Source organism: Carassius gibelio, chromosome B22 (assembly GCF_023724105.1).
Source record: "Carassius gibelio isolate Cgi1373 ecotype wild population from Czech Republic chromosome B22, carGib1.2-hapl.c, whole genome shotgun sequence".
Classification (NCBI taxonomy): Eukaryota; Metazoa; Chordata; class Actinopteri; order Cypriniformes; family Cyprinidae; genus Carassius; species Carassius gibelio.
Genome location: NC_068417.1, coordinates 13,243,344 through 13,269,524, shown reverse-complemented (window position 1 = coordinate 13,269,524; position 26,181 = coordinate 13,243,344). Strand labels below are relative to the sequence as shown.

The following is a 26,181-nucleotide window of genomic DNA, read 5'->3' as shown; positions in this document are numbered from 1 at the left end:
CTGTTGTCAGTAATGCAGGGAAGGTTGCGATTTGTTGTTTTTCATGTTTTTCATAAGAAAACATAGCCTACAAAGAGTCAATAAAGGATGTTGTGGTATGTCACTTGAGATTACAATCATGAAATAACAATCACATGAGGGGTACAAAAACACCAGATAACATTTCAAACAGCAGGTCACCTATCAAAACTGAATGTATAAAACAAGATAAAAACTTGATATGAACTGATATGAACAGACACCTCGACATCCTCCACTTCAGGTAATTGTGGGGGAGAAAAGTACTCTACTTTAAATGATCGCTCTGTTGCAAAGCTACTTGCGTCATTACAGTCACTCTCCATTTTAGCATCTCTGACAGCAGCTGTCAATCAATCCGTCACTGCGGGTCTCAGGTTCACACCCCACGCACCCAGCCCCGCCCTAGGTTCTACCCCTCTATCTTCGCTGTGCTCTGCCCACTTTTCAGCATTTTTCAAATATTGTCATTGGGTGGAGTCAGGCTCTGACTAGGGGTTTAGTTACTCTTTAAACAGGATAAACACTACATTGTTAAAACTGCCACATTTAGAGATATCAAAAAGTTTTCTGAGATAAATCATGATAAATCATTGCAGATATTATTAGTGTATTTTATCAATTGTTTAGTCAAAGATTGCAGAACCGATATCTGCAATTGAAATGATGACTAGTCAAAACTAAATGACTAGTAGAAAGACAGAGATGTATTAAATGCTAGAACGGCTTGCCATAATGGTCCATTTTCTAAATCGCTTGTGGGAAAAATGGATGGAAGTGAATGCTTCTCAAATGTAAGGGTGCGTTATATAAATGCAGTACATGTTATGACTGTGGTCTTGCTTTGGTTTACATTACAAACAGTTTAGCATTATGTGATTCTTGAACAATTAAACAAAAGAAAACGGGAAAAAAAAATTTGTCTTGCATTACATAATGAAATTAGTCAAACTCAGCCTAGATCTGCATCCTTATAATGATGTTTGCCACTATATTTTTTTTTTAACAGGTGTGTAGACTTTATATATCACTACAGGCCAAAGAGCATTGCAGATATATTATGACTATGTAACCACTAAAAACTAAATGACAAGTAGAAAGAGACAGAGATAGAGATGCCAAAAAAGGCTTGCCATACAAATAGAGAAAGTCTCATAAATCACGTGATTGTAAGGAAAGCAGTATTGGGTTGCCAAGTCCTCTCAAACTGCACTACTTTTTAAACTATTTCCCCAATGTTTACCCCGCCTCCTTTTTTTTTCTCTTTTTTTTTTGATATGGCAAGCCTTGAGCAGTGGCAAAGCCAGGATGTTTTTATAGGGATGGCCCAGAAGGGGCCAGCAACCAGTCAGGGGTGGCACAGAAATCTTCATTATTTCAATATAAAAATGTGTTTGACTACAATGTATTGGACTGTCTAATACACAAGTGAGTACAGTTAATTTCTACTTTAGATTTTTGTAAATTATTATTAGTAAAGTAATACTGAGTGAATATGACAATTTCTGTATTATTCCTCACCTCCAGGTATTTCAATGAAGGGGCTCACTATGGCTTTAATGCTCAATCAGCTTCTCAAAACTCCCAAATGTTTCCTCTCCAACATTGTATACTCATAAATGGGACATGCAGATAGTGGTAAAAATGTGAGAAAGGTGGGTGATACAGCAAATTCTGTGACCATCGTAATCTGTGATGCTAGTAGGCAGTGTTGTCACTGTTTGGCTTGAACTCACATCACATGCGGATTTGGTACACATACAGCATAACTAAAGATGAGATCTGTGACTACAGGTTCAAAAAATGCTTGGCACCCGTGCAGTGCAATACAGTCTGGTCGCGTACGCAAAATGAACTGTTCATAACACATTTCTTTTCTATCTATTTATTATCTATAGCTTAAGGGAAATTCTTCAGCACTTAAATACTTTGATGTTCTCCAAATGTACTGTATATCCTTTAAAAATAATTAAATACATTAAAAACATTTTACAGTTTTAATATGAACAGTAGCTACAGCATTTATATAATATAATTTAAATGAAAATGGCACATTAGGTCACCCTAATATATATATATATATATATATATATATATATATATATATATATATATATATATATATATAAGAGAGGATAAAGTATACCATGTGTCAAAAATTTGATTGATGAGGGTCATAAAAGCCATCTGTTCTGGACACCTGTTTGTACACCCCCACCCCTCCCCTCCCTGTACACCCCGGTGACCTAGATATGAACTTACGACCCTAAGAAGGAATTTCGGTGAGGGAGGGTGAAAATGTGTTGGGGTCTATGTGCTTTTTTTTTTTAAACTGTGGAAAGGGTTGAAATCATTAAAATGGTATAAGGGAAGTTTTTATTAAGGTTTTAAGTACACAGTGCATTTCAAGAAAAAAGGTTATAACACAAACAAAATGGGAACGATGCAATGATTGTTTTCGTAGTTGGAAAAGTGTAAAACGTTGTTAAAGTTGTAACAAATAAAAAAGAAAACTACTGGTTATTTATCTAAAACAACTAAACAAGTCAAAACTATCAGATGTGTTTTCGTTAAGCAACACGTGAAAAGATGTGAGAGCTTGTAAAAATTTAAAAAGGTGTTTTGTTACCAGCTAGAAAAGAAAGCATTTATCACTTATACCTTACCTCAAACTAAAAAAGAAATGAATGTAAAGCGGCGATACAAACCAGAAAACTTGGTGTTTGTCACGATGTTATAAAAAGTTAAAAACAAAAGAAAAAATATGGTAGGCATTACGCGGATCAAAAATAAAATCCATCAGACAAGATACTTCAAATCAAATCTATGTTGTACTTTACCACTAACTACAACTTTAAAAATCTAGACTATTACTGACAGAGAGTTAGATGAAAGAAAAAAAGATATCACAGCAAAGTGTCAAGGCATCTCCGTTGAGCGATCCTGACAGCATCGCTGACACACTTAGAATGAGGCTCGGGGGATGCTCCGGAAAAAAACCACGCCTCCAGCGCTAGAGACTGCCCCGCTGTAGGCGTGATAGCAGCGTCAAATAGATTTAAATGTTAAAATAATTAAACTAAGTAGTTTTTAATAAATAGACATCAGTCCTTAATTAGTGAAAACTTTAAATCCGTTTAAACATAAGATCAATTTGTACTTTTTAAATGATGTAGCTTTATGCTATTTTTATTTACTTTTAGTGTTAAAAAAATAAAAAATAAAAAATAATAATAAAAAACAGCATTGAAAAAACATTATTTGTTTTTAATGTATTAAGTTAATTACTCTAATCTACGACTAGTCTAAATTTAGACTATTGCCGCCGATATATCTTTTATTTTTGTCAAGCTTAATTTCTCAAGCTATGACAATTAACACACACACACACACAGCCACCCATCCATGCTTTCCTTCTGTCCAGTTTGTAAGTTTGTGTCGCGTTATCTAGTAAATAAAACAGACATATGTAGTTAAAAGTAGTCGTTTAACAATATGACAGGGAAGAAATATCTCGTCTCAGGTCGTGCAGCGAAACGTGACCGCGCCGGGCACCTGGAGGCTGTGTGATTACTGTGCCTGCATATCAGTTAGACATCAGCGGGTGTAAAAACATCTAAAGGTTTTTGGGGGTTTGCAACTCAACTGTAATCTAATTAGTTTTCCGGGGGGTTCTGGTGTTGTAGCTAAATGGTCTGCTGCAGGTCAGCTAAAGTTTAAAAAAAAAATTGTGCGTAATCAAATTCAGGGATCAAAGGCGCGACAATTTCAAATTTATGGATTAGGCCTGTGATCGTGAGGTTATCTGACAGTTCATTTAGTGGGTCAAATGGGCGTGAAATCTTTCAACAAGTCAGACCATATAGGAATATGTAGTTTAATTCGAGTTAATTTAGTTTATTTTAGTTACATTTATAATTTTTATTAACCCCTAGATCTTTCAACCTCAACATAAATGTACCGAGAATGCAAACAAGTACACAAACACAACCACACAATCATAAACACACACACACACACACACACACTTTCCTTCTGCCGAGTTTGTGTCGTGTTATCTAGTAATTAAACCATACATATGTAGTTAAAAGTATCACCCATTTAACAATATGACAGGTAAGAAATATCTCGTCTCAGATTGAAACGTGACAAACTTAGTAGTGATTCTTTAAATCCTGTTTATCAACTCTTTGAGATACTTAATCATTGAAACATTTCTATAGTCACATCTTTATTTAACATTTTCTAAAATGAGATCTGGTTTATTTCTATATTAAGTGTAAGTAAGTTGTATTCTTTCGTTGTCATATCTTTTACATTTTATTAAAATAGGTTCAACTGATTGAGGAAGATCACATTTAACACAAAGTCCAGACACATGTTTTTCCTCTTATAAATAATGACTGATTAAGTGCAATGTGTCCAATTTTATGGCGAGAGCTTCCTTTCTACCCCCAAAATTCTCCTTTCATTAACTTTGATGTCTGGCATTTTAATGTTTTTATCTGATCCACTACCTTCTATTCCTATATGTGCAGGTATCTATACAAAATAAATATTTGTTTTTGGTTGTATTCTGAACAAACTCTGTAAAATGAATGACAAATTGTCTTGTTGAAGATTCGCCACACTTTAAACTTGGTAGTACTGCAAATGAGTCTGAACATATGACTACTTTAGGTATACTAATGTGTTCAACCCACTGAAGAGCCAAAAATATGACAATCATTTCTGTAGTATAAACAGACGGATGATTAGATGTTCTTTCAGGTATTCTATATCTACCCACTTGGAACATATGTGTCCTGTTTCAGGATCTTTAGATACATCTATGTATATGAGTTACTTTAAAACTATATGCTCTTTATTTTTCATCTAAACAAAAGTCCTTGATGTTTTATTTTATTTTAATAAGCCACTCACACTTATTTTAGTAGCCTAAATCATTGAATATGTCTTTTATTTTCTTAATATCAACTTCTGGCACGAAATTCTACATTCATAAATGTATGTTTTTCAAAATCCTCACGTTTAGTGTCATTTAAAGAGGAATTTGTGATGTATTTGGAGACGTTAAAAGAAATGAAAAGTCTCAAAGCAAGATTTTTGTATTCTTCATTAAAGGACTTTGTTTTTTCTTAATGTGAAAATCTGTTACTCCCCTACTATTTCATTCTTTATCTTTTTCTTCAGTGTTGTTTTATTTATTTTACATTTATTTTGTTTTATGATGTACAGAGTGTGAACGAAAATTGAGTGTAATCTCAGACCATATTTGTAAATCTACCAGTAATGTACGCCTTTATGTTTTTAATGTTTAAAGCATCGAATAAAAAAGAAAAAAACACCCACTAACACATCCCCCTAACACCTCCCTAATAAAGTTGGTCACAAAGGTTTAAATGTATGTTAAAAGAGTTAAACAAAGTAACGTTTTTAATAAAAACACATCAGTTCTTATTTGATGAAAACATTCTACCTGGTTTTAATATTAGACCGATGTTTTTACTTTAAAATTGGGTTAACCTATACCATTTTATTTTCATCTCAACAAAAATTCCTTGTTGGAAAAATTTTTTGTTTTATTTCATTTTAATAAGTCACTCACCCATACTTTAGTAGTCTAAATCCTTGAATACGTCTTTTATTTTGTCAGTATTAACTTCTATCATTGCTATAGCGTAGCTATATCAATTAAAACATGCGTTTAGGCATACACAAATCTAACTGTAATGAAATGTTTTGGAATGTCTTTGATTTTTTTGCCAAAGAAACTTTAACAACATTACAGGAGAGGCTAAATATTTCATCTCAAGTAGTGCGTAGAAACGCGTCTGGTATCTGGAATCTGATGTCTTTGTGTTTACTGTTACGACCATGTCAGCGAAGATTGTAAAACATCTAAAGGTTTTTGGGGTTTCCAACTCAACTGTTATCTAATTAGTTTTCCGGGGGTTCTGGTGTTGTAAATGGTGTGCTGCAGGTAACCATAAAATGGTTTATGGTTTAGGCCTGTGATCGTGAGGTTAGCTAAAAGTTCATTTACTGGTCAAATGGACGTGAAATCTTTTAACAAGTCAGACCATATAGGAATATGTAGTTTAATTCGAGTTAATTTAGTTTATTTTAGTTACATTTATAATTTTTATTAACCCCTAGATCTTTCAAACTCAACATAAATGTACCGAGAATGCAAACAAGTACACAAACACAACCATACAATCATAAACACACACACACACAAATGTAAACATTACAGAAAACATGAACATGCAAACTAAATAAATACTAATATACACTCAAACAAGTAAAAAAATACACAAACAAACAAAATAGGTCACAAACACGAACATATCTATATAAGATTGAAAATGAGTTGTCCTAAGTTTTCTTTGAAACCAAAAGTGTTTGTTGGTACAAATGTCTGACAGAAATGTGTACAATAGATTAGACATCCTTTCTCACTTTCCAAATGGTGTTGTTAACCATGATGTTTAAAATAGTTTTAAAAAAGTATTATTTTTTAGCTTTCATGCAGGATTCATGTCAGCACTCAAGTGTTTTAACAAGAGTCCAGAGACAGATGAAAATAGATGTGTGAAGAAAAAAAAAATGTTAGAGGTTTTTAAGGATAGACTAAATGGTTTAGATTGTTTAAAACAATTGAGTTTACGCATTTCTCTTGAATGTGTGTATGGTAACCGCTGCATACATGAAGCAGAACAAATACATAAACACATTGTGGTTAATAAAAAAGACTTATTTATCTAGCATAACTTACCTTCTTTTCATAACAATAAACATTCTTACGACTTTAACAACTGCAAACAAACGGTTTGGTTGGAAAAAAAAATAAAAAATAAAAACATTGTGTTTTCTTAGTTAGAATGCTTATAGTTTGTAGTAAAATCACATATATAAGCTAAAAAAAAAAAATTCTTCCAAACCATGCTGCTTTCACACACACACACACACACACACACACACACACACACACACGGACACACACACACACACACACACACACCTCACAAAACTGTCAACAAGGACCTTAAGTTTTTGTTATAACGTTTAGCTGTAGCTGAGACCTTGGTGGAATTATTTTACGTACAGTTTTGGGGAAGTTACTATGAACGTTGTAATAGGTTATAGATCACAAATTAACCCATTTAAAATCTAAAAGTTTAAAAAGTAATGTAACTGGTAAAATTTGATTACATGTTTTAAGACTTGTAATGTTTTCAACCGTTAATCTTTTGAAACGTGTAAACAGGACAGGTGTTAACATTAGAGTACTCAACAACTAATGACCGTCAGACTTTTCAAATCCTTCATCACTTAAATTAGGATTGTGATCATTTCATTTTATAGCACAACCACCACGAAATCAGATTTGCTTGGAGATTAAATACATATTTAAAAACACAACAAGAAAGTTTAACAGCTATGATACTGTTTTTTAAATCAGGTTTTTGCACATCTATGAAGGGAAATGCCATTGCATCTAACAACGGTTGGTAAATCGGTTCAATTTAACAAATAAATATACATCGGCCAAATAGGAAATAAGCATACGTCTTTAACTCATGAAACATCTGACTCATATTTTAGAGTATTTAAGGTGGTTTATGAAATATATCAATCAAATCTGTAATCTGTAAAAATATTCAGATGTAACATTTTCATAATTAACCGCAATTTAATTATTTTTTCTGTAACTGATTACATTTATTTTTAATCAAATGATATAATTTAGCTATATGTAACTAGTTGACCCCCTAACACTGATTATGCGTTCTAACAAGAATAGTTGGTGAAAGAGTTCATTACCCTCTTTAACTTTAAAAATGCGTACAATGTCCACAAACAAGGGTTTGCTCTTAAAACAAGCCCCAGACACCGACTTGGAAGCACCGTAACAAGTATAGCTATTGCAGAAATTTGTTATAGAGATTCAGTAAGTTAAACTCTGGATGCACGATTGACCGACTTACGTTTGCCAAATTATTACTTTTTCTAAAGATAAAGACAATTATTTGGTTTCAGGACACACGAATCCTAACGCCCAATGGTTCACAAGATAACATGACAACGGTTGCTCCATTACAGCATAGTCAACCCATTTTAGCCTGTTTTAGCACATGTATATCGTATTATTGTTGAATATAGTCGTTTGGTCTAAATATGTGTTAACAGTTATTTTATTGTTGTTATATGTATTATATGTTTTTGTTTTACAAATGTAATATGTTTACCTAATACCTCATTCAAGCTATGTAGATATTCAGGTCAGGGAACTACAATACCCATCACACACCTCAGGCTTCAAACATGCCCGTCGTGAATACATACTCATATTGTATGTGGCAACTCTCTAAATCATTGGACATCTGATTAAACGCATACGCAGATAACCTAAATAAAAAGACTCATATTCTTTTCTGTGATCTGTTTTAGTGATGCAAAGTTCGATTCACTTCTGAAAAAATATTTATTTGGACAGTTTGGTTCAATGAACCGATTCATAGGGACCTTAAGTCATTTTCGCAGTTACGTAGTACACTTTTTTTTTCTTCTATCAACTGAAGAGTCATTTTTATTTCTGTGAATCATCTAAATAAATGTAATTGTGTGAACACATATTGTTGGTTATTATCTTTTGTTCATTTAAGTTAATTCTGAATCATCTAAATAAAGTTAACTGTGTGAACACGCGTTAGCGGTTATTGTCTTTTGTTCATTTAAGTTAATTCTGAATCATCTAAAAAAAAAAAAAAAAAAATTAATTGTGTGAACACATATTGGTGGTTATTATCTTTTGTTAATTTAAGTTAGTGATGTTTGCGTTTGCAGTTTTACGCACAGTGTCTCTGTCGTTGTTTAGCTTAAACATCAGTTTTTAGTCAGTTACAAAAGTGTCAGGCATTAAGTTTTTGTATTTTTAATTCACCTAATTATGACAGAGTTACAGGTTTCGGGTGTTTTTGAAAGTGTAAGCGGTGAAAACTTAAATGTGACCGTCGAGTAACGTTACCTACTCAAACGAAGACAAATTGTGTAAGTGTTCATTAAGATGCAGAAATGAAAATAAGCGTACAAATATTCATAATGACAAGTACAATATAACCTAAAAACACTATAGCCCCCCTGCTAAGTATACCTAAAATTTTCTAGAGCGGTGAGATATTTACATTTACTGTACATTTATTCATTTAGCAGACGCTTTTATCCAAAGTGACTTACAGATGAGGACGGTGGAAGCAATCAAAAAACAACAAAAAGAGCAATGATATATAAATGTTTTAACAAGTCTCAGTTAGGTTAACACAGTACACGTACCATGGGATTTTAAATAATATCATAAATAAAAAGAAAACAGATTGAATAAAAAAAGAATAGAGCAAGCTAGTGTTAGAGGTCTTTACACATACACACACATGCACACACACACGCATAAATAGATATAAACCGCAATGTTTTTCATAGCGTTACACTTTGAACGATATGTTTCCATGACATTGTTAGCTCTTTCTGTTTGAATACATTTACAGCAGTTTTCACCATCCTAATTGTAATGGTTTGGTCTTATGCTTAGGGCCTTATACGTTGTATTTTCTAGTTTTTGCTCTCGTGTTAGTGGGTCTCTTTGTTCATACAAATCAATATTTCTGTGGATTTGGGTATTAAAATATTGCTTTAAACATCGTCTTCATTCGAGACGTTTACTTAACATCATTATATCATCCTAGTTTATATCAGATATAAGATATGTTGATTATTAATTATTATTGTTAATTGTTAACAAACATAAAAGTTGCTGAACTCAGAGAACAGAATAGCGAGTGAAGTGGATCAATCTTTTATTTCAACACTATATTGTTGAATATACATTGATGTAGTGAAGAAAATTATCAAATTGTCATTAAAAACAAATAGTACTCATGACATTACAGGCAATCTAACCAGAATAGAAAATCTCTGCAGATTAACATGTTTTGGTCCAATATAAAATCAACCAACGATGCAACAATTTCACAGATCATAGAATCATAATTTTTGGCAGCCAACAGCACACATTGATCTGTTATAGATGTACACAGATAGAGAACGTCATTAACGTCCATCTCATCTTCACATTCAGACATCACTTCCAGAATTTTACGTGCAGAAACATGCACCGGGTCCCTCCCGGTTAAAAATATGCTCGTCAAATCAGGCCATGTATATTTCAGTCTTCTTACAAGTTTCATTTGGTTACTGAGATTTGTTTCCCGCTTGCTATCGCCCGTACAATCGTGATTTGGGTCGCATTCCTTCTTGATGATCTTTTGCATCAGTCCGATCATCTGTCCTCTGTAGTGTAGTTTAAAATCAGGGTCGATAATGTCTTTGACAAAACTGGTGTCTGCAGAGATTTTCTATTCTGGTTAGATTGCCTGTAATGTCATGAGTACTATTTGTTTTTAATGACAATTTGATAATTTTCTTCACTACATCAATGTATATTCAACAATATAGTGTTGAAATAAAAGATTGATCCACTTCACTCGCTATTCTGTTCTCTGAGTTCAGCAACTTTTATGTTTGTTAACAATTAACAATAATAATTAATAATCAACATATCTTATATCTGATATAAACTAGGATGATATAATGATGTTAAGTAAACGTCTCGAATGAAGACGATGTTTAAAGCAATATTTTAATACCCAAATCCACAGAAATATTGATTTGTATGAACAAAGAGACCCACTAACACGAGAGCAAAAACTAGAAAATACAACGTATAAGGCCCTAAGCATAAGACCAAACCATTACAATTAGGATGGTGAAAACTGCTGTAAATGTATTCAAACAGAAAGAGCTAACAATGTCATGGAAACATATCGTTCAAAGTGTAACGCTATGAAAAACATTGCGGTTTATATCTATTTATGCGTGTGTGTGTGCATGTGTGTGTATGTGTAAAGACCTCTAACACTAGCTTGCTCTATTCTTTTTTTATTCAATCTGTTTTCTTTTTATTTATGATATTATTTAAAATCCCATGGTACGTGTACTGTGTTAACCTAACTGAGACTTGTTAAAACATTTATATATCATTGCTCTTTTTGTTGTTTTTTGATTGCTTCCACCGTCCTCATCTGTAAGTCACTTTGGATAAAAGCGTCTGCTAAATGAATAAATGTACAGTAAATGTAAATATCTCACCGCTCTAGAAAATTTTAGGTATACTTAGCAGGGGGGCTATAGTGTTTTTAGGTTATATTGTACTTGTCATTATGAATATTTGTACGCTTATTTTCATTTCTGCATCTTAATGAACACTTACACAATTTGTCTTCGTTTGAGTAGGTAACGTTACTCGACGGTCACATTTAAGTTTTCACCGCTTACACTTTCAAAAACACCCGAAACCTGTAACTCTGTCATAATTAGGTGAATTAAAAATACAAAAACTTAATGCCTGACACTTTTGTAACTGACTAAAAACTGATGTTTAAGCTAAACAACGACAGAGACACTGTGCGTAAAACTGCAAACGCAAACATCACTAACTTAAATTAACAAAAGATAATAACCACCAATATGTGTTCACACAATTAATTTTTTTTTTTTTTTTTTTAGATGATTCAGAATTAACTTAAATGAACAAAAGACAATAACCGCTAACGCGTGTTCACACAGTTAACTTTATTTAGATGATTCAGAATTAACTTAAATGAACAAAAGATAATAACCAACAATATGTGTTCACACAATTACATTTATTTAGATGATTCACAGAAATAAAAATGACTCTTCAGTTGATAGAAGAAAAAAAAAGTGTACTACGTAACTGCGAAAATGACTTAAGGTCCCTATGAATCGGTTCATTGAACCAAACTGTCCAAATAAATATTTTTTCAGAAGTGAATCGAACTTTGCATCACTAAAACAGATCACAGAAAAGAATATGAGTCTTTTTATTTAGGTTATCTGCGTATGCGTTTAATCAGATGTCCAATGATTTAGAGAGTTGCCACATACAATATGAGTATGTATTCACGACGGGCATGTTTGAAGCCTGAGGTGTGTGATGGGTATTGTAGTTCCCTGACCTGAATATCTACATAGCTTGAATGAGGTATTAGGTAAACATATTACATTTGTAAAACAAAAACATATAATACATATAACAACAATAAAATAACTGTTAACACATATTTAGACCAAACGACTATATTCAACAATAATACGATATACATGTGCTAAAACAGGCTAAAATGGGTTGACTATGCTGTAATGGAGCAACCGTTGTCATGTTATCTTGTGAACCATTGGGCGTTAGGATTCGTGTGTCCTGAAACCAAATAATTGTCTTTATCTTTAGAAAAAGTAATAATTTGGCAAACGTAAGTCGGTCAATCGTGCATCCAGAGTTTAACTTACTGAATCTCTATAACAAATTTCTGCAATAGCTATACTTGTTACGGTGCTTCCAAGTCGGTGTCTGGGGCTTGTTTTAAGAGCAAACCCTTGTTTGTGGACATTGTACGCATTTTTAAAGTTAAAGAGGGTAATGAACTCTTTCACCAACTATTCTTGTTAGAACGCATAATCAGTGTTAGGGGGTCAACTAGTTACATATAGCTAAATTATATCATTTGATTAAAAATAAATGTAATCAGTTACAGAAAAAATAATTAAATTGCGGTTAATTATGAAAATGTTACATCTGAATATTTTTACAGATTACAGATTTGATTGATATATTTCATAAACCACCTTAAATACTCTAAAATATGAGTCAGATGTTTCATGAGTTAAAGACGTATGCTTATTTCCTATTTGGCCGATGTATATTTATTTGTTAAATTGAACCGATTTACCAACCGTTGTTAGATGCAATGGCATTTCCCTTCATAGATGTGCAAAAACCTGATTTAAAAAACAGTATCATAGCTGTTAAACTTTCTTGTTGTGTTTTTAAATATGTATTTAATCTCCAAGCAAATCTGATTTCGTGGTGGTTGTGCTATAAAATGAAATGATCACAATCCTAATTTAAGTGATGAAGGATTTGAAAAGTCTGACGGTCATTAGTTGTTGAGTACTCTAATGTTAACACCTGTCCTGTTTACACGTTTCAAAAGATTAACGGTTGAAAACATTACAAGTCTTAAAACATGTAATCAAATTTTACCAGTTACATTACTTTTTAAACTTTTAGATTTTAAATGGGTTAATTTGTGATCTATAACCTATTACAACGTTCATAGTAACTTCCCCAAAACTGTACGTAAAATAATTCCACCAAGGTCTCAGCTACAGCTAAACGTTATAACAAAAACTTAAGGTCCTTGTTGACAGTTTTGTGAGGTGTGTGTGTGTGTGTGTGTGTGTGTCCGTGTGTGTGTGTGTGTGTGTGTGTGTGTGTGTGTGTGTGTGAAAGCAGCATGGTTTGGAAGAATTTTTTTTTTTTAGCTTATATATGTGATTTTACTACAAACTATAAGCATTCTAACTAAGAAAACACAATGTTTTTATTTTTTATTTTTTTTTCCAACCAAACCGTTTGTTTGCAGTTGTTAAAGTCGTAAGAATGTTTATTGTTATGAAAAGAAGGTAAGTTATGCTAGATAAATAAGTCTTTTTTATTAACCACAATGTGTTTATGTATTTGTTCTGCTTCATGTATGCAGCGGTTACCATACACACATTCAAGAGAAATGCGTAAACTCAATTGTTTTAAACAATCTAAACCATTTAGTCTATCCTTAAAAACCTCTAACATTTTTTTTTTCTTCACACATCTATTTTCATCTGTCTCTGGACTCTTGTTAAAACACTTGAGTGCTGACATGAATCCTGCATGAAAGCTAAAAAATAATACTTTTTTAAAACTATTTTAAACATCATGGTTAACAACACCATTTGGAAAGTGAGAAAGGATGTCTAATCTATTGTACACATTTCTGTCAGACATTTGTACCAACAAACACTTTTGGTTTCAAAGAAAACTTAGGACAACTCATTTTCAATCTTATATAGATATGTTCGTGTTTGTGACCTATTTTGTTTGTTTGTGTATTTTTTTACTTGTTTGAGTGTATATTAGTATTTATTTAGTTTGCATGTTCATGTTTTCTGTAATGTTTACATTTGTGTGTGTGTGTGTTTATGATTGTATGGTTGTGTTTGTGTACTTGTTTGCATTCTCGGTACATTTATGTTGAGTTTGAAAGATCTAGGGGTTAATAAAAATTATAAATGTAACTAAAATAAACTAAATTAACTCGAATTAAACTACATATTCCTATATGGTCTGACTTGTTAAAAGATTTCACGTCCATTTGACCAGTAAATGAACTTTTAGCTAACCTCACGATCACAGGCCTAAACCATAAACCATTTTATGGTTACCTGCAGCACACCATTTACAACACCAGAACCCCCGGAAAACTAATTAGATAACAGTTGAGTTGGAAACCCCAAAAACCTTTAGATGTTTTACAATCTTCGCTGACATGGTCGTAACAGTAAACACAAAGACATCAGATTCCAGATACCAGACGCGTTTCTACGCACTACTTGAGATGAAATATTTAGCCTCTCCTGTAATGTTGTTAAAGTTTCTTTGGCAAAAAAATCAAAGACATTCCAAAACATTTCATTACAGTTAGATTTGTGTATGCCTAAACGCATGTTTTAATTGATATAGCTACGCTATAGCAATGATAGAAGTTAATACTGACAAAATAAAAGACGTATTCAAGGATTTAGACTACTAAAGTATGGGTGAGTGACTTATTAAAATGAAATAAAACAAAAAAATTTTCCAACAAGGAATTTTTGTTGAGATGAAAATAAAATGGTATAGGTTAACCCAATTTTAAAGTAAAAACATCGGTCTAATATTAAAACCAGGTAGAATGTTTTCATCAAATAAGAACTGATGTGTTTTTATTAAAAACGTTACTTTGTTTAACTCTTTTAACATACATTTAAACCTTTGTGACCAACTTTATTAGGGAGGTGTTAGGGGGATGTGTTAGTGGGTGTTTTTTTCTTTTTTATTCGATGCTTTAAACATTAAAAACATAAAGGCGTACATTACTGGTAGATTTACAAATATGGTCTGAGATTACACTCAATTTTCGTTCACACTCTGTACATCATAAAACAAAATAAATGTAAAATAAATAAAACAACACTGAAGAAAAAGATAAAGAATGAAATAGTAGGGGAGTAACAGATTTTCACATTAAGAAAAAACAAAGTCCTTTAATGAAGAATACAAAAATCTTGCTTTGAGACTTTTCATTTCTTTTAACGTCTCCAAATACATCACAAATTCCTCTTTAAATGACACTAAACGTGAGGATTTTGAAAAACATACATTTATGAATGTAGAATTTCGTGCCAGAAGTTGATATTAAGAAAATAAAAGACATATTCAATGATTTAGGCTACTAAAATAAGTGTGAGTGGCTTATTAAAATAAAATAAAACATCAAGGACTTTTGTTTAGATGAAAAATAAAGAGCATATAGTTTTAAAGTAACTCATATACATAGATGTATCTAAAGATCCTGAAACAGGACACATATGTTCCAAGTGGGTAGATATAGAATACCTGAAAGAACATCTAATCATCCGTCTGTTTATACTACAGAAATGATTGTCATATTTTTGGCTCTTCAGTGGGTTGAACACATTAGTATACCTAAAGTAGTCATATGTTCAGACTCATTTGCAGTACTACCAAGTTTAAAGTGTGGCGAATCTTCAACAAGACAATTTGTCATTCATTTTACAGAGTTTGTTCAGAATACAACCAAAAACAAATATTTATTTTGTATAGATACCTGCACATATAGGAATAGAAGGTAGTGGATCAGATAAAAACATTAAAATGCCAGACATCAAAGTTAATGAAAGGAGAATTTTGGGGGTAGAAAGGAAGCTCTCGCCATAAAATTGGACACATTGCACTTAATCAGTCATTATTTATAAGAGGAAAAACATGTGTCTGGACTTTGTGTTAAATGTGATCTTCCTCAATCAGTTGAACCTATTTTAATAAAATGTAAAAGATATGACAACGAAAGAATACAACTTACTTACACTTAATATAGAAATAAACCAGATCTCATTTTAGAAAATGTTAAATAAAGATGTGACTATAGAAATGTTTCAATGATTAAGTATCTCAAAGAGTTGATAAACAGGATTTAAAGAATCACTACTAAGTTTGTCACGTTTCAATCTGAGACGAGATATTTCTTACCTGTCATATTGTTAAATGGGTGATACTTTTAACTACATATGTATGGTTTAATTACTAGATAACACGACACAAACTCGGCAGAAGGAAAGTGTGTGTGTGTGTGTGTGTGTGTTTATGATTGTGTGGTTGTGTTTGTGTACTTGTTTGCATTCTCGGTACATTTATGTTGAGGTTGAAAGATCTAGGGGTTAATAAAAATTATAAATGTAACTAAAATAAACTAAATTAACTCGAATTAAACTACATATTCCTATATGGTCTGACTTGTTGAAAGATTTCACGCCCATTTGACCCACTAAATGAACTGTCAGATAACCTCACGATCACAGGCCTAATCCATAAATTTGAAATTGTCGCGCCTTTGATCCCTGAATTTGATTACGCACAATTTTTTTTTTAAACTTTAGCTGACCTGCAGCAGACCATTTAGCTACAACACCAGAACCCCCCGGAAAACTAATTAGATTACAGTTGAGTTGCAAACCCCCAAAAACCTTTAGATGTTTTTACACCCGCTGATGTCTAACTGATATGCAGGCACAGTAATCACACAGCCTCCAGGTGCCCGGCGCGGTCACGTTTCGCTGCACGACCTGAGACGAGATATTTCTTCCCTGTCATATTGTTAAACGACTACTTTTAACTACATATGTCTGTTTTATTTACTAGATAACGCGACACAAACTTACAAACTGGACAGAAGGAAAGCATGGATGGGTGGCTGTGTGTGTGTGTGTGTTAATTGTCATAGCTTGAGAAATTAAGCTTGACAAAAATAAAAGATATATCGGCGGCAATAGTCTAAATTTAGACTAGTCGTAGATTAGAGTAATTAACTTAATACATTAAAAACAAATAATGTTTTTTCAATGCTGTTTTTTATTATTATTTTTTATTTTTTATTTTTTTAACACTAAAAGTAAATAAAAATAGCATAAAGCTACATCATTTAAAAAGTACAAATTGATCTTATGTTTAAACGGATTTAAAGTTTTCACTAATTAAGGACTGATGTCTATTTATTAAAAACTACTTAGTTTAATTATTTTAACATTTAAATCTATTTGACGCTGCTATCACGCCTACAGCGGGGCAGTCTCTAGCGCTGGAGGCGTGGTTTTTTTCCGGAGCATCCCCCGAGCCTCATTCTAAGTGTGTCAGCGATGCTGTCAGGATCGCTCAACGGAGATGCCTTGACACTTTGCTGTGATATCTTTTTTTCTTTCATCTAACTCTCTGTCAGTAATAGTCTAGATTTTTAAAGTTGTAGTTAGTGGTAAAGTACAACATAGATTTGATTTGAAGTATCTTGTCTGATGGATTTTATTTTTGATCCGCGTAATGCCTACCATATTTTTTCTTTTGTTTTTAACTTTTTATAACATCGTGACAAACACCAAGTTTTCTGGTTTGTATCGCCGCTTTACATTCATTTCTTTTTTAGTTTGAGGTAAGGTATAAGTGATAAATGCTTTCTTTTCTAGCTGGTAACAAAACACCTTTTTAAATTTTTACAAGCTCTCACATCTTTTCACGTGTTGCTTAACGAAAACACATCTGATAGTTTTGACTTGTTTAGTTGTTTTAGATAAATAACCAGTAGTTTTCTTTTTTATTTGTTACAACTTTAACAACGTTTTACACTTTTCCAACTACGAAAACAATCATTGCATCGTTCCCATTTTGTTTGTGTTATAACCTTTTTTCTTGAAATGCACTGTGTACTTAAAACCTTAATAAAAACTTCCCTTATACCATTTTAATGATTTCAACCCTTTCCACAGTTTAAAAAAAAAAAGCACATAGACCCCAACACATTTTCACCCTCCCTCACCGAAATTCCTTCTTAGGGTCGTAAGTTCATATCTAGGTCACCGGGGTGTACAGGGAGGGGAGGGGTGGGGGTGTACAAACAGGTGTCCAGAACAGATGGCTTTTATGACCCTCATCAATCAAATTTTTGACACATGGTATACTTTATCCTCTCTTATATATATATATATATATATATATATATATATATATATATATATATATATATATGCTCACAATTATTTAATGTCACAATTGAACTGTTAGACCAAACTTATTTCCTGGATAGGCGATAAAAAAAAGAAGACGTTACATTTTAAGAACCTGTAGTCACAGATCTCACGATGTTTGTTTGAAGTTACGCTGTTTGCGTACCCGATCAGCCTGTATGAGTTCAACCCGGACAGTGACAACAGCGCATCTTAGGGTGGGTCACAGAATACGATGGTCACAGAATTTGCTGTAATCACCCTTAATCACCTTTTAGTAAATTCATGACTAAGCTGACGACAGATCTGTATCTTCATAGTTTATTGTGCGGGTTATTTATGATGAAGTGATTAGAGCGTACGCAACATATATATATATATCTGTGTACTGTTGAAGAGTGCCCCGTGAGCACTGTAAAACGGCTGATGAGTCAGTCAGTGAAGTGTGACATATAGTCTGACTCTGAACAACATCTCATCAGACTTGAGTTCACAGTTGTTCTTCTGAAGATCATTTGGCTGCTGTAGCACGGCGCTCGTTTGACTCGCGCCCGAAGCTGAGGAGAAGTTGAAGGGCGCGTCTCAAAATTCTCCCGTTTCATGTGCTAACGGGTGCTTTCGATTCAGTTTAGTCAGGACATGACGGCGGTGTACCTTCTTTTATAAATTAATGTTACAAGAAAATACAACAGGGTTTGTTAACGACATAGAAAACGAAGAGCAAAGAATTTGCATCGGGTGTGATTTACGTTTTTATTTTATTTATATAGTTTTTGAAGCCACTAATCTATATCGCAAAAAAACGTATCGTTATTTGCCATCTTGTCAGTCAATTTCAACTAAAAATGTACCGTCAACAAAGACGTGGCGGAGTTCAAGTGCGTGCAACTCGATGTGCGACACGACTTCAACAGGTCCATCCCCTTCTGAGATTGTTATTGTTCGAAAGTCCTAACGTGACATGTTTTTGGTTGACTTGCTTCCATAACAACATACACGAACTCTTTATCTGCATGGGACCAAAATGAAGCTCTTTTTTTGTGTTTTGCTTCTGCACGGTAAGGCATTTATAGTTTCTCTTTTTGTCAACAACATATGTTCTTGTAAATGGTTGCACAGTTGTGTACCAGTTTTAATCATGCACGATTTCTGCCGAGGGTAACGTTGGGGTGTGCGATATGAAGATTTTTGATCGCGGACGGTAAATGTCGTTGTTATTGTGCTGCAGCGCACAGTCCGTCAGCTGCAGTTCTGGCGCCACAGAGTCTGGGACAGACATCAATATTGTTTAATCTCGCTCTCAGTGGTAGAGTTACTCTCACGCGACACTGCACTTATTCAATTTTTTATTTAATCCTTACTGGTTATTTAAACGTTTCATTCGTGTGCTTTTCTGACTTATGGTTTTTCTAAGCGCAGTACGAAATAAAAAAAGGCCTTCCAACTGCATGATTAAGTTATGTTTTATGTTAACACTGTCAAGTTGGTTATGTCTAAAATGAAAGTAAACGACTGAAAGAAACGATGCATGACAGGTCTTAGGGACAGCAGCCTAATCAATGTACAGTATATAGTATTTTATTTGTATTTGTTCATTCAGTTTTTTGAATGCTACTGCTAAATATTAGTGTACCTGAAAAAAAAAACTGTTTATTTATCTGTGTATTATGTGTATTTGTAATGTGTATCTTTGTTTTATTTTTTAATTTAATTTTTTATCATTTTAATATTTATCTTCTCCCACATTGGCCTAAATATCTGCCCTACTTTTTCATGTTTTGTTACCTTAATGTACCAAGCTTTGTCTTTATTATAGGGTTATAGGTTTGGCTGTAATGCTCAAACAGCTTGCTAAATAGAAAGACTCACGTGACAAAGAACCGTGATAAAATCATGATATTTGAAAAAAAAAAAGCCATGTCCTAGTACCCAAACCAACCAATACACCCTACCCATATAATAATTCATACATTTATATTTAAAAAATAATGTGTCTTTTCAGGTTCAGTTAAAGTTGGGCTTCATCAACAGCATTGTATTTTGTTCCTCTATCTCAGATGTGATTTATAATTAACTCTTAATTTCTTCTTCAGGTGCATCTGGTGTTGGTCCAGACAGAGTGCCAGTGTCAGTGATGGAGGGAGAATCAGTCACTCTACACACTGATGTTAAAACAAATAAACGAGACAGAATCAGATGGTATTTTAATGACACTCGCATCGCTCAAATCACTGGAGATCTCAGTAAGATCTGTACAGATGTTCAGTGTAATGAAGGGACTGAGAGATTCAGAGACAGACTGAAGCTGGATCATCAGACTGGATCTCTGACCATCATGAACACCTCAAACACAGATGCTGGAGATTATTACGTAGAGACCATAATCATCGGCAACATCAGTGAAAAGATCTTCACTGTCACTATCACTGGTAAATCATGTTTAAAAGCAGTTTGTATTCGTTTGAATCACATGTACTTTTCATTTATTTTATCTTTATGCAGTCACAGTCAGAGCTGTTATTTCTCTTTACATGTAATGTATTCACATTTGATTGATATCTTTTCCTGCGAAATGTAATTTGTAGAATTATCTGCATTGCTTGCATTGCAACCTTCTATTATATATATTTTTTTTCTTAGTTTATCATTAATTAAAAAATGCTGAGACTGGGGAGAATGCAAATGATAACGACATTATGAAAATAGAAATTACCGCATGGCTTAGTAGGTTTAGGTACCTTCCATTCAAAATAGCTCGCAACAGTGACTAAGCGATACAGTGTTTGCATATTGTACCATATTGTGTTTTCATGCAGTGACATAAAGCTTGTTGCTCATTAACTGATCTCAATAACCCTTTTTGATTAGGAGAGGCCAAAACCAGTGGCTCTGACGGAGAAGATGAAGCCCCTGTTCTATCAGGTAATAGTTCCAGGGAAAGACAGACAAACAGGCAAACAGACCTTTTATCAGGACACAGTGTGACATTCATTCTCTTAGCCAGCAATATGGTATTTGCTGATACCTCCAAAACAGGCCACAATACGATTATAATTCTATTCGATTCAGGAGAGTCGGAAGAAAACCGGACACGTGTCAGATCTGCATTAGGTTTTAAAGAGACAGCAATGCTTTTAAAGTAAAGCTGCAGGGTTGACACATACAGTCTTTACTGGTAAATTACCGGTAAATAACCAGTAAGGGATCATGCGTGAACGGGACCTTTTTTAAAAATACCGGACAAATTCATTCGGGCAGTTAACCAGTATGAGAAGTTGTAACATTACCAGTAAATGAATGTTCTCTCAGAACAAGAATGCATAAAGAGATTACAGGTATGAGTTTGAGTTCAGAAGACATGCTGATATTAGACGTCTAATCTGGGCCAATCATAACATTCTGACACAGATGATGCATGACAACACTATTTCTACTAAAGTTCAGTTATTCGTTTTTTAAGTCGTCTAAGGCGTATAGACTGCAGGATCTCTAAATGGCAGATGTAGCGTACAAACACTTTTAACACTTAATATCACAGTTAGTGCATTTTTGCTAAATGAGCACTAACGCTGAAAAGTGAAGTAAAATATGCAGATATTTCTGCTGATTTAAGCAAGTATGTGTGGGAGAATGTAAAAAAACATAAATTAGACTCCATGAAATGCAAGGTTGGAAAATCACCCCTCCCTGTTTACAAAAACAAGTTAGAGGTTATTACAGATTAATGAGGTCATAGAGTTTACCACTATTCTGAAACTGGTTTGTGTGGATGGTGCTTTACAGTTGTTTTAAGTTCAATATTTCTCAAAGCCTATTTAATGTAAAAGAAAAAAAAAAAGTTTTTAATTATAATGTTGAATGGCTATAGTTAATAGCTCAGATGCATTTAATAGAGACATCAATAGCAGGTATCTGAACGATCGGGCCAGTGCTGGTTCCTCAATGAAGTTAGTTAGAATGTTAACGTTTTTTTTTTAATCTGTTCTGCATGAGTTATCATTTCTGTGCACAAACACACACCTGAATGAAGCGCGCACACAGAAAGCTGCCGTTCAGACAGCATGCGAGTAACACATTGAGTTTCTCTTTCACATCTTCTTGATCAAAAACAGTACACACAAAATTTTGTCGTGATGAGTAGGTTGTTCACACAAACACAATCGGTTATGTCTTAACTGAACGTAAAGAGTTCTGAAGGTATCGGATGTGTGTCAAAGGTGTGTTACTGTTACTGTTTATTTGATGTATTTCTGTTATATTGTTTTTATTCATGCTATTTTTTGTTTATGTGGTTAACACACTTTTGGCAAATGTCAGGACTTTCACTTTCTTTCAACTACTTAAAGATAAATAACTGAAAAAAGTAATAAGATGAAGAAGAATTTTTTATTTTTATTTTTATTAGTGGAGCCATGTTCTTTTATCGCAATATACCATAGAGAATAGTGGCACGTCACGTGTCTACATGGGTGATAATACAATGATTAAAATAATTATGAAAATATGCTAAATGAATTGTTCAGAAAGTGTGAAAATACTGGAACTCTGAACAAACATAATTAAGGAGTGCTTTCTCTTCATGGAGATCATGTATGAAGTTGGATGCTCTTAAACTGAATGATTCATATTTACTTCCAGATTTGCAGGTGTTTTATCGTGTTGCATGCAGGTCAGACTAATATCTGTCTTCCTCTGTTCATTACAGCTGTAAAAACTACAGGATCGGATCAAGGTTCTAGTAATTTGGTACCAGCAGTACGTGTGGCTATAATCCTGGTGGTCGTGGCTGGTGTTATTGGTGTTGTTGGTGTTGGTGTGACTTACTGGCACTGCAAGAAGAATAAACCAAGAAGACCGGAAGTATTAACACAAGTATTACACATGAAAAGGTAAGAGAAAAACAATTAGCTTTATCATGTTAATTAGGAGATGTAAGGTTTAAATATTTGTTTTAAATATTTGTAGGTACTGTATGTGTGATGTGTGTTCTGTTCAGGTTTTTCATTGTCAAACAGCCTTGAACACCCAATTTATTAATAATACTTAACTGAAATGTATAGGTAGACTGTACTATTTGTGTGTGTGTGTGTGTGTGTGTGTGTGTGTGTGTGTATATATATATATATATATATATATATATATATATATATATATATATATATATATATATATATATATATATATATATATATATATATTACACCTTTAGACTCTCTTTCAGGTACATGTGATGAAGCAAAATTCAGAGATGGACTGATACAGGATGAGAAGAATAGATAAGTAGAAATTGAGGTTGGGTTTTAAAGACAACAATTTGGGTTGCAAGGTAAAAATATATGCTTGGCAAAACCCAAAATGGGGGTTATTCTGCATGATGGCTTGTTCATTAATAATCATAATAATAATTTTTATTTAATGGGTTATTTCTCGCTTGGTTTTTTAAGAAGGTATTTCAGCTCTTATGTCTTAAAGCCCTTTCTGATCTTATTTTTACCCCACACGTGGATTTAATTTTTCCAGAACACATTAAATCCTGTGAAATCCTCTAAAACCTTGTGTAGATTACACAAACTCTGTACACAATAAGTTCATTGTTTTAAATGAATACAGTTGTAGCATACTTTTTTATATTTAGTTTAATATGTCACTTTTTTTGGTATAAGCCAAAGCAGGCTTTTTTTGTGTGTGTTTGTCCCTTTAAATGCAAATGAACTAGTTGTACTTTTTATATTGTTATAAATTGTTGCTGTTGTTATGTATGTATGTACAAAATAAAATATTTTCCTATTAAGTAGTTGCTAGTTAACATACTACCATACTGCCCAATATCTCTCTGATCAGTTGTAAATATGTAAAGATGTGTGTGATATAACTTTTCAAAAAAATTACTTATTTGAATAAAATCAAGCCAGCTCTCAATCTCTTCTGCTTTTTCTTTGTGAATTTTAATGCTATATAGTTCACCATTTGTGTTGTCTACAGCGTGATCTTGGATGTTTGACATTTATTGTTATTCTTACTCTATTAGATACTTTTTTCATGTATAACTCAGTGCTGTACCTCAGGTGATTTGATACTGGCTGCACTATGATGTGCATTCTGACACTATCCAGATCAGATATCTAAATAAAACTTATAAACTATTAACAAGAGTCTTGACGGAGGATTCAGACACAGACTGAAGCTGGATCATCAAACTGGGATCTCTGACCATCACAAACACCAGAACTGCACTGGAGTTTATCAAATAGTCATCATGAGTAAGCCAGAGATTAAATATAGATTGTGTTGCTCTCTATGGTGGGTAGAAATTTACATAATACCGTTTCTCATATAATGGACATCAGTAATATATTGGGCCCTAAGGATCGGAGGCACATGCTGTATTCCTACATTTAAGTGAATGTATGTTGAAGGAAACAGTTTATTGTCCAGCATCAGTGTGTCTGATCTCAGCATCAGTCTCTCTCTACCTCTGGAGGTGGAATATCAGGAGAAAAACAGCTACAGCTGTGTGATCAACAATCCCATTAAATCCAAATACAACTTTTTGTATTCGTCAGATGACAGGTCAAACCGTTTTTTTTTTTTTGTTTTTTTTTTTTGACGGCACTTCAATAGCCAATAAAGAAATCCAATCGTAAAGGGACCAAGTGTTGATATCTGAACCTTGGAGTTTGGAGAAGCAAACTACATGGTAGTGTTATCATAAATATTCAAATGTGCCGAGCGCTTTATTGTAACATGAGCACGCTGTCATGTAATCGCAGATGCGAGCTCTCAAATGGGCCTAACTCATACAGATGAACTGCTTGTGCGCAGACTGTGTGCAGTCACGATCTCTCTGTGCTTTTAAAGTAGAAATGATTTCTCTTTGCTCCTGGATTATATTTTGTCAAAAGTTATCAAACATTCAGAATAAATCCACTCCTGACATCTAGCAACACAAAAGCTAATACTGGTTGAGTCAAACTTCTATTTCCTGAAGTTAGACATGGAAAGGTGAGTCCCTGAGTTGAACACCAGATGTCACTCTGGTTAAAGTAATCTGAGTGAATGTCTTCATGAACTACCAGGTAACATTTCCAACAATTTATAACACATATTATGGTTACATTTATTTTCCATGTGAAACAGTTTCTGGTAAACAGCCACAATTATTTCAATTATTGTTATTGCAGTAAAACGGTGGTAATTATCAACTAAAATGACAAATATTACTTTTTTTATTTTATTTTATTTGCAGAAACTATATGGCAAACAACTTTAATACACATGGTTTAATCTGCCATTTTCATTCATTTTAATGTTTTATTTGATTTGATCTCAAACGCAGTAGTAACAGATGCCTGCCTAAGAAAATATCACATTACATGCTTTATTCTGTGGGATTCTGATTCTCATTCCTCTAGTGGCCAAATGATGTTAGTGAGGAGGTGCTACACTTGGAAATACATCATACACAAGTCTTAGAAGTCAAGAGTTAGAAGTCAAGTATGACGGCGTTTTAGTGACACATAAAAAAAAAAAAATAATTATGAGACTAAAGTTATATTTTTTGAGAATAAACTGAATGAAGTTGAAAAATCACGACATCAAAGTCGAAATTATGAGAATAAAGTTGAAATATCATGAGAATAAAGTTGAAATGATGAGAATAAAGTCTAAATTACTAGAATAAAGGCGAAATACTATGAGAATAAACTTTATTTCAACTTAATTTAAATTACACATTTCCACAATATGCAAATATATGATGGGGGAAAAGAGTTAATATAATATAAATGAATATAATTATATTTTTATTAAATAACACAATTCCTACAGGCCCTACTGATCTCATATCATATATAACTGTGATGTTCTACA

The 26,181-nt window shown here is 33.2% G+C and overlaps 1 protein-coding gene across 3 annotated transcripts; it reads left to right on the top strand.

Annotated features, from left to right (window-relative positions):
* The first annotated feature begins 1,313 nt into the window (after positions 1 to 1,313).
* LOC127987129 (uncharacterized) lies at positions 1,314 to 24,231 on the top strand. Of its 3 annotated transcripts, none has more exons than XM_052589430.1 (5): positions 1,314 to 1,446; positions 20,406 to 20,741; positions 21,181 to 21,234; positions 23,018 to 23,201; positions 23,534 to 24,231. In XM_052589430.1, exons 2-5 carry the CDS (start codon positions 20,447 to 20,449, stop codon positions 23,541 to 23,543), a joined length of 543 nt encoding a protein of 180 aa, XP_052445390.1. In that variant the 5' UTR covers positions 1,314 to 1,446; positions 20,406 to 20,446; the 3' UTR covers positions 23,544 to 24,231. The 3 variants fall into 3 exon arrangements, with proteins under 3 accessions (XP_052445390.1, XP_052445389.1, XP_052445388.1); XM_052589429.1 differs by lacking the exon at positions 1,314 to 1,446 and adding an exon at positions 18,399 to 18,530; XM_052589428.1 differs by lacking the exon at positions 1,314 to 1,446 and adding an exon at positions 18,558 to 19,370.
* Positions 24,232 to 26,181: the final 1,950 nt, after the last annotated feature.

Excerpts from the sequence above, each read along its gene's own strand:
- LOC127987129 (XM_052589428.1), top strand. The coding sequence starts at position 19,337 with ATGAAGCTCTTTTTTTGTGTTTTGCTTCTGCACG. Across the intron at positions 19,371-20,405 it reads TTGTGTTTTGCTTCTGCACG|GTGCATCTGGTGTTGGTCCA; the intron begins GTAAGGCATTTA and ends TTTCTTCTTCAG. Across the intron at positions 21,235-23,017 it reads TGAAGCCCCTGTTCTATCAG|CTGTAAAAACTACAGGATCG; the intron begins GTAATAGTTCCA and ends TGTTCATTACAG.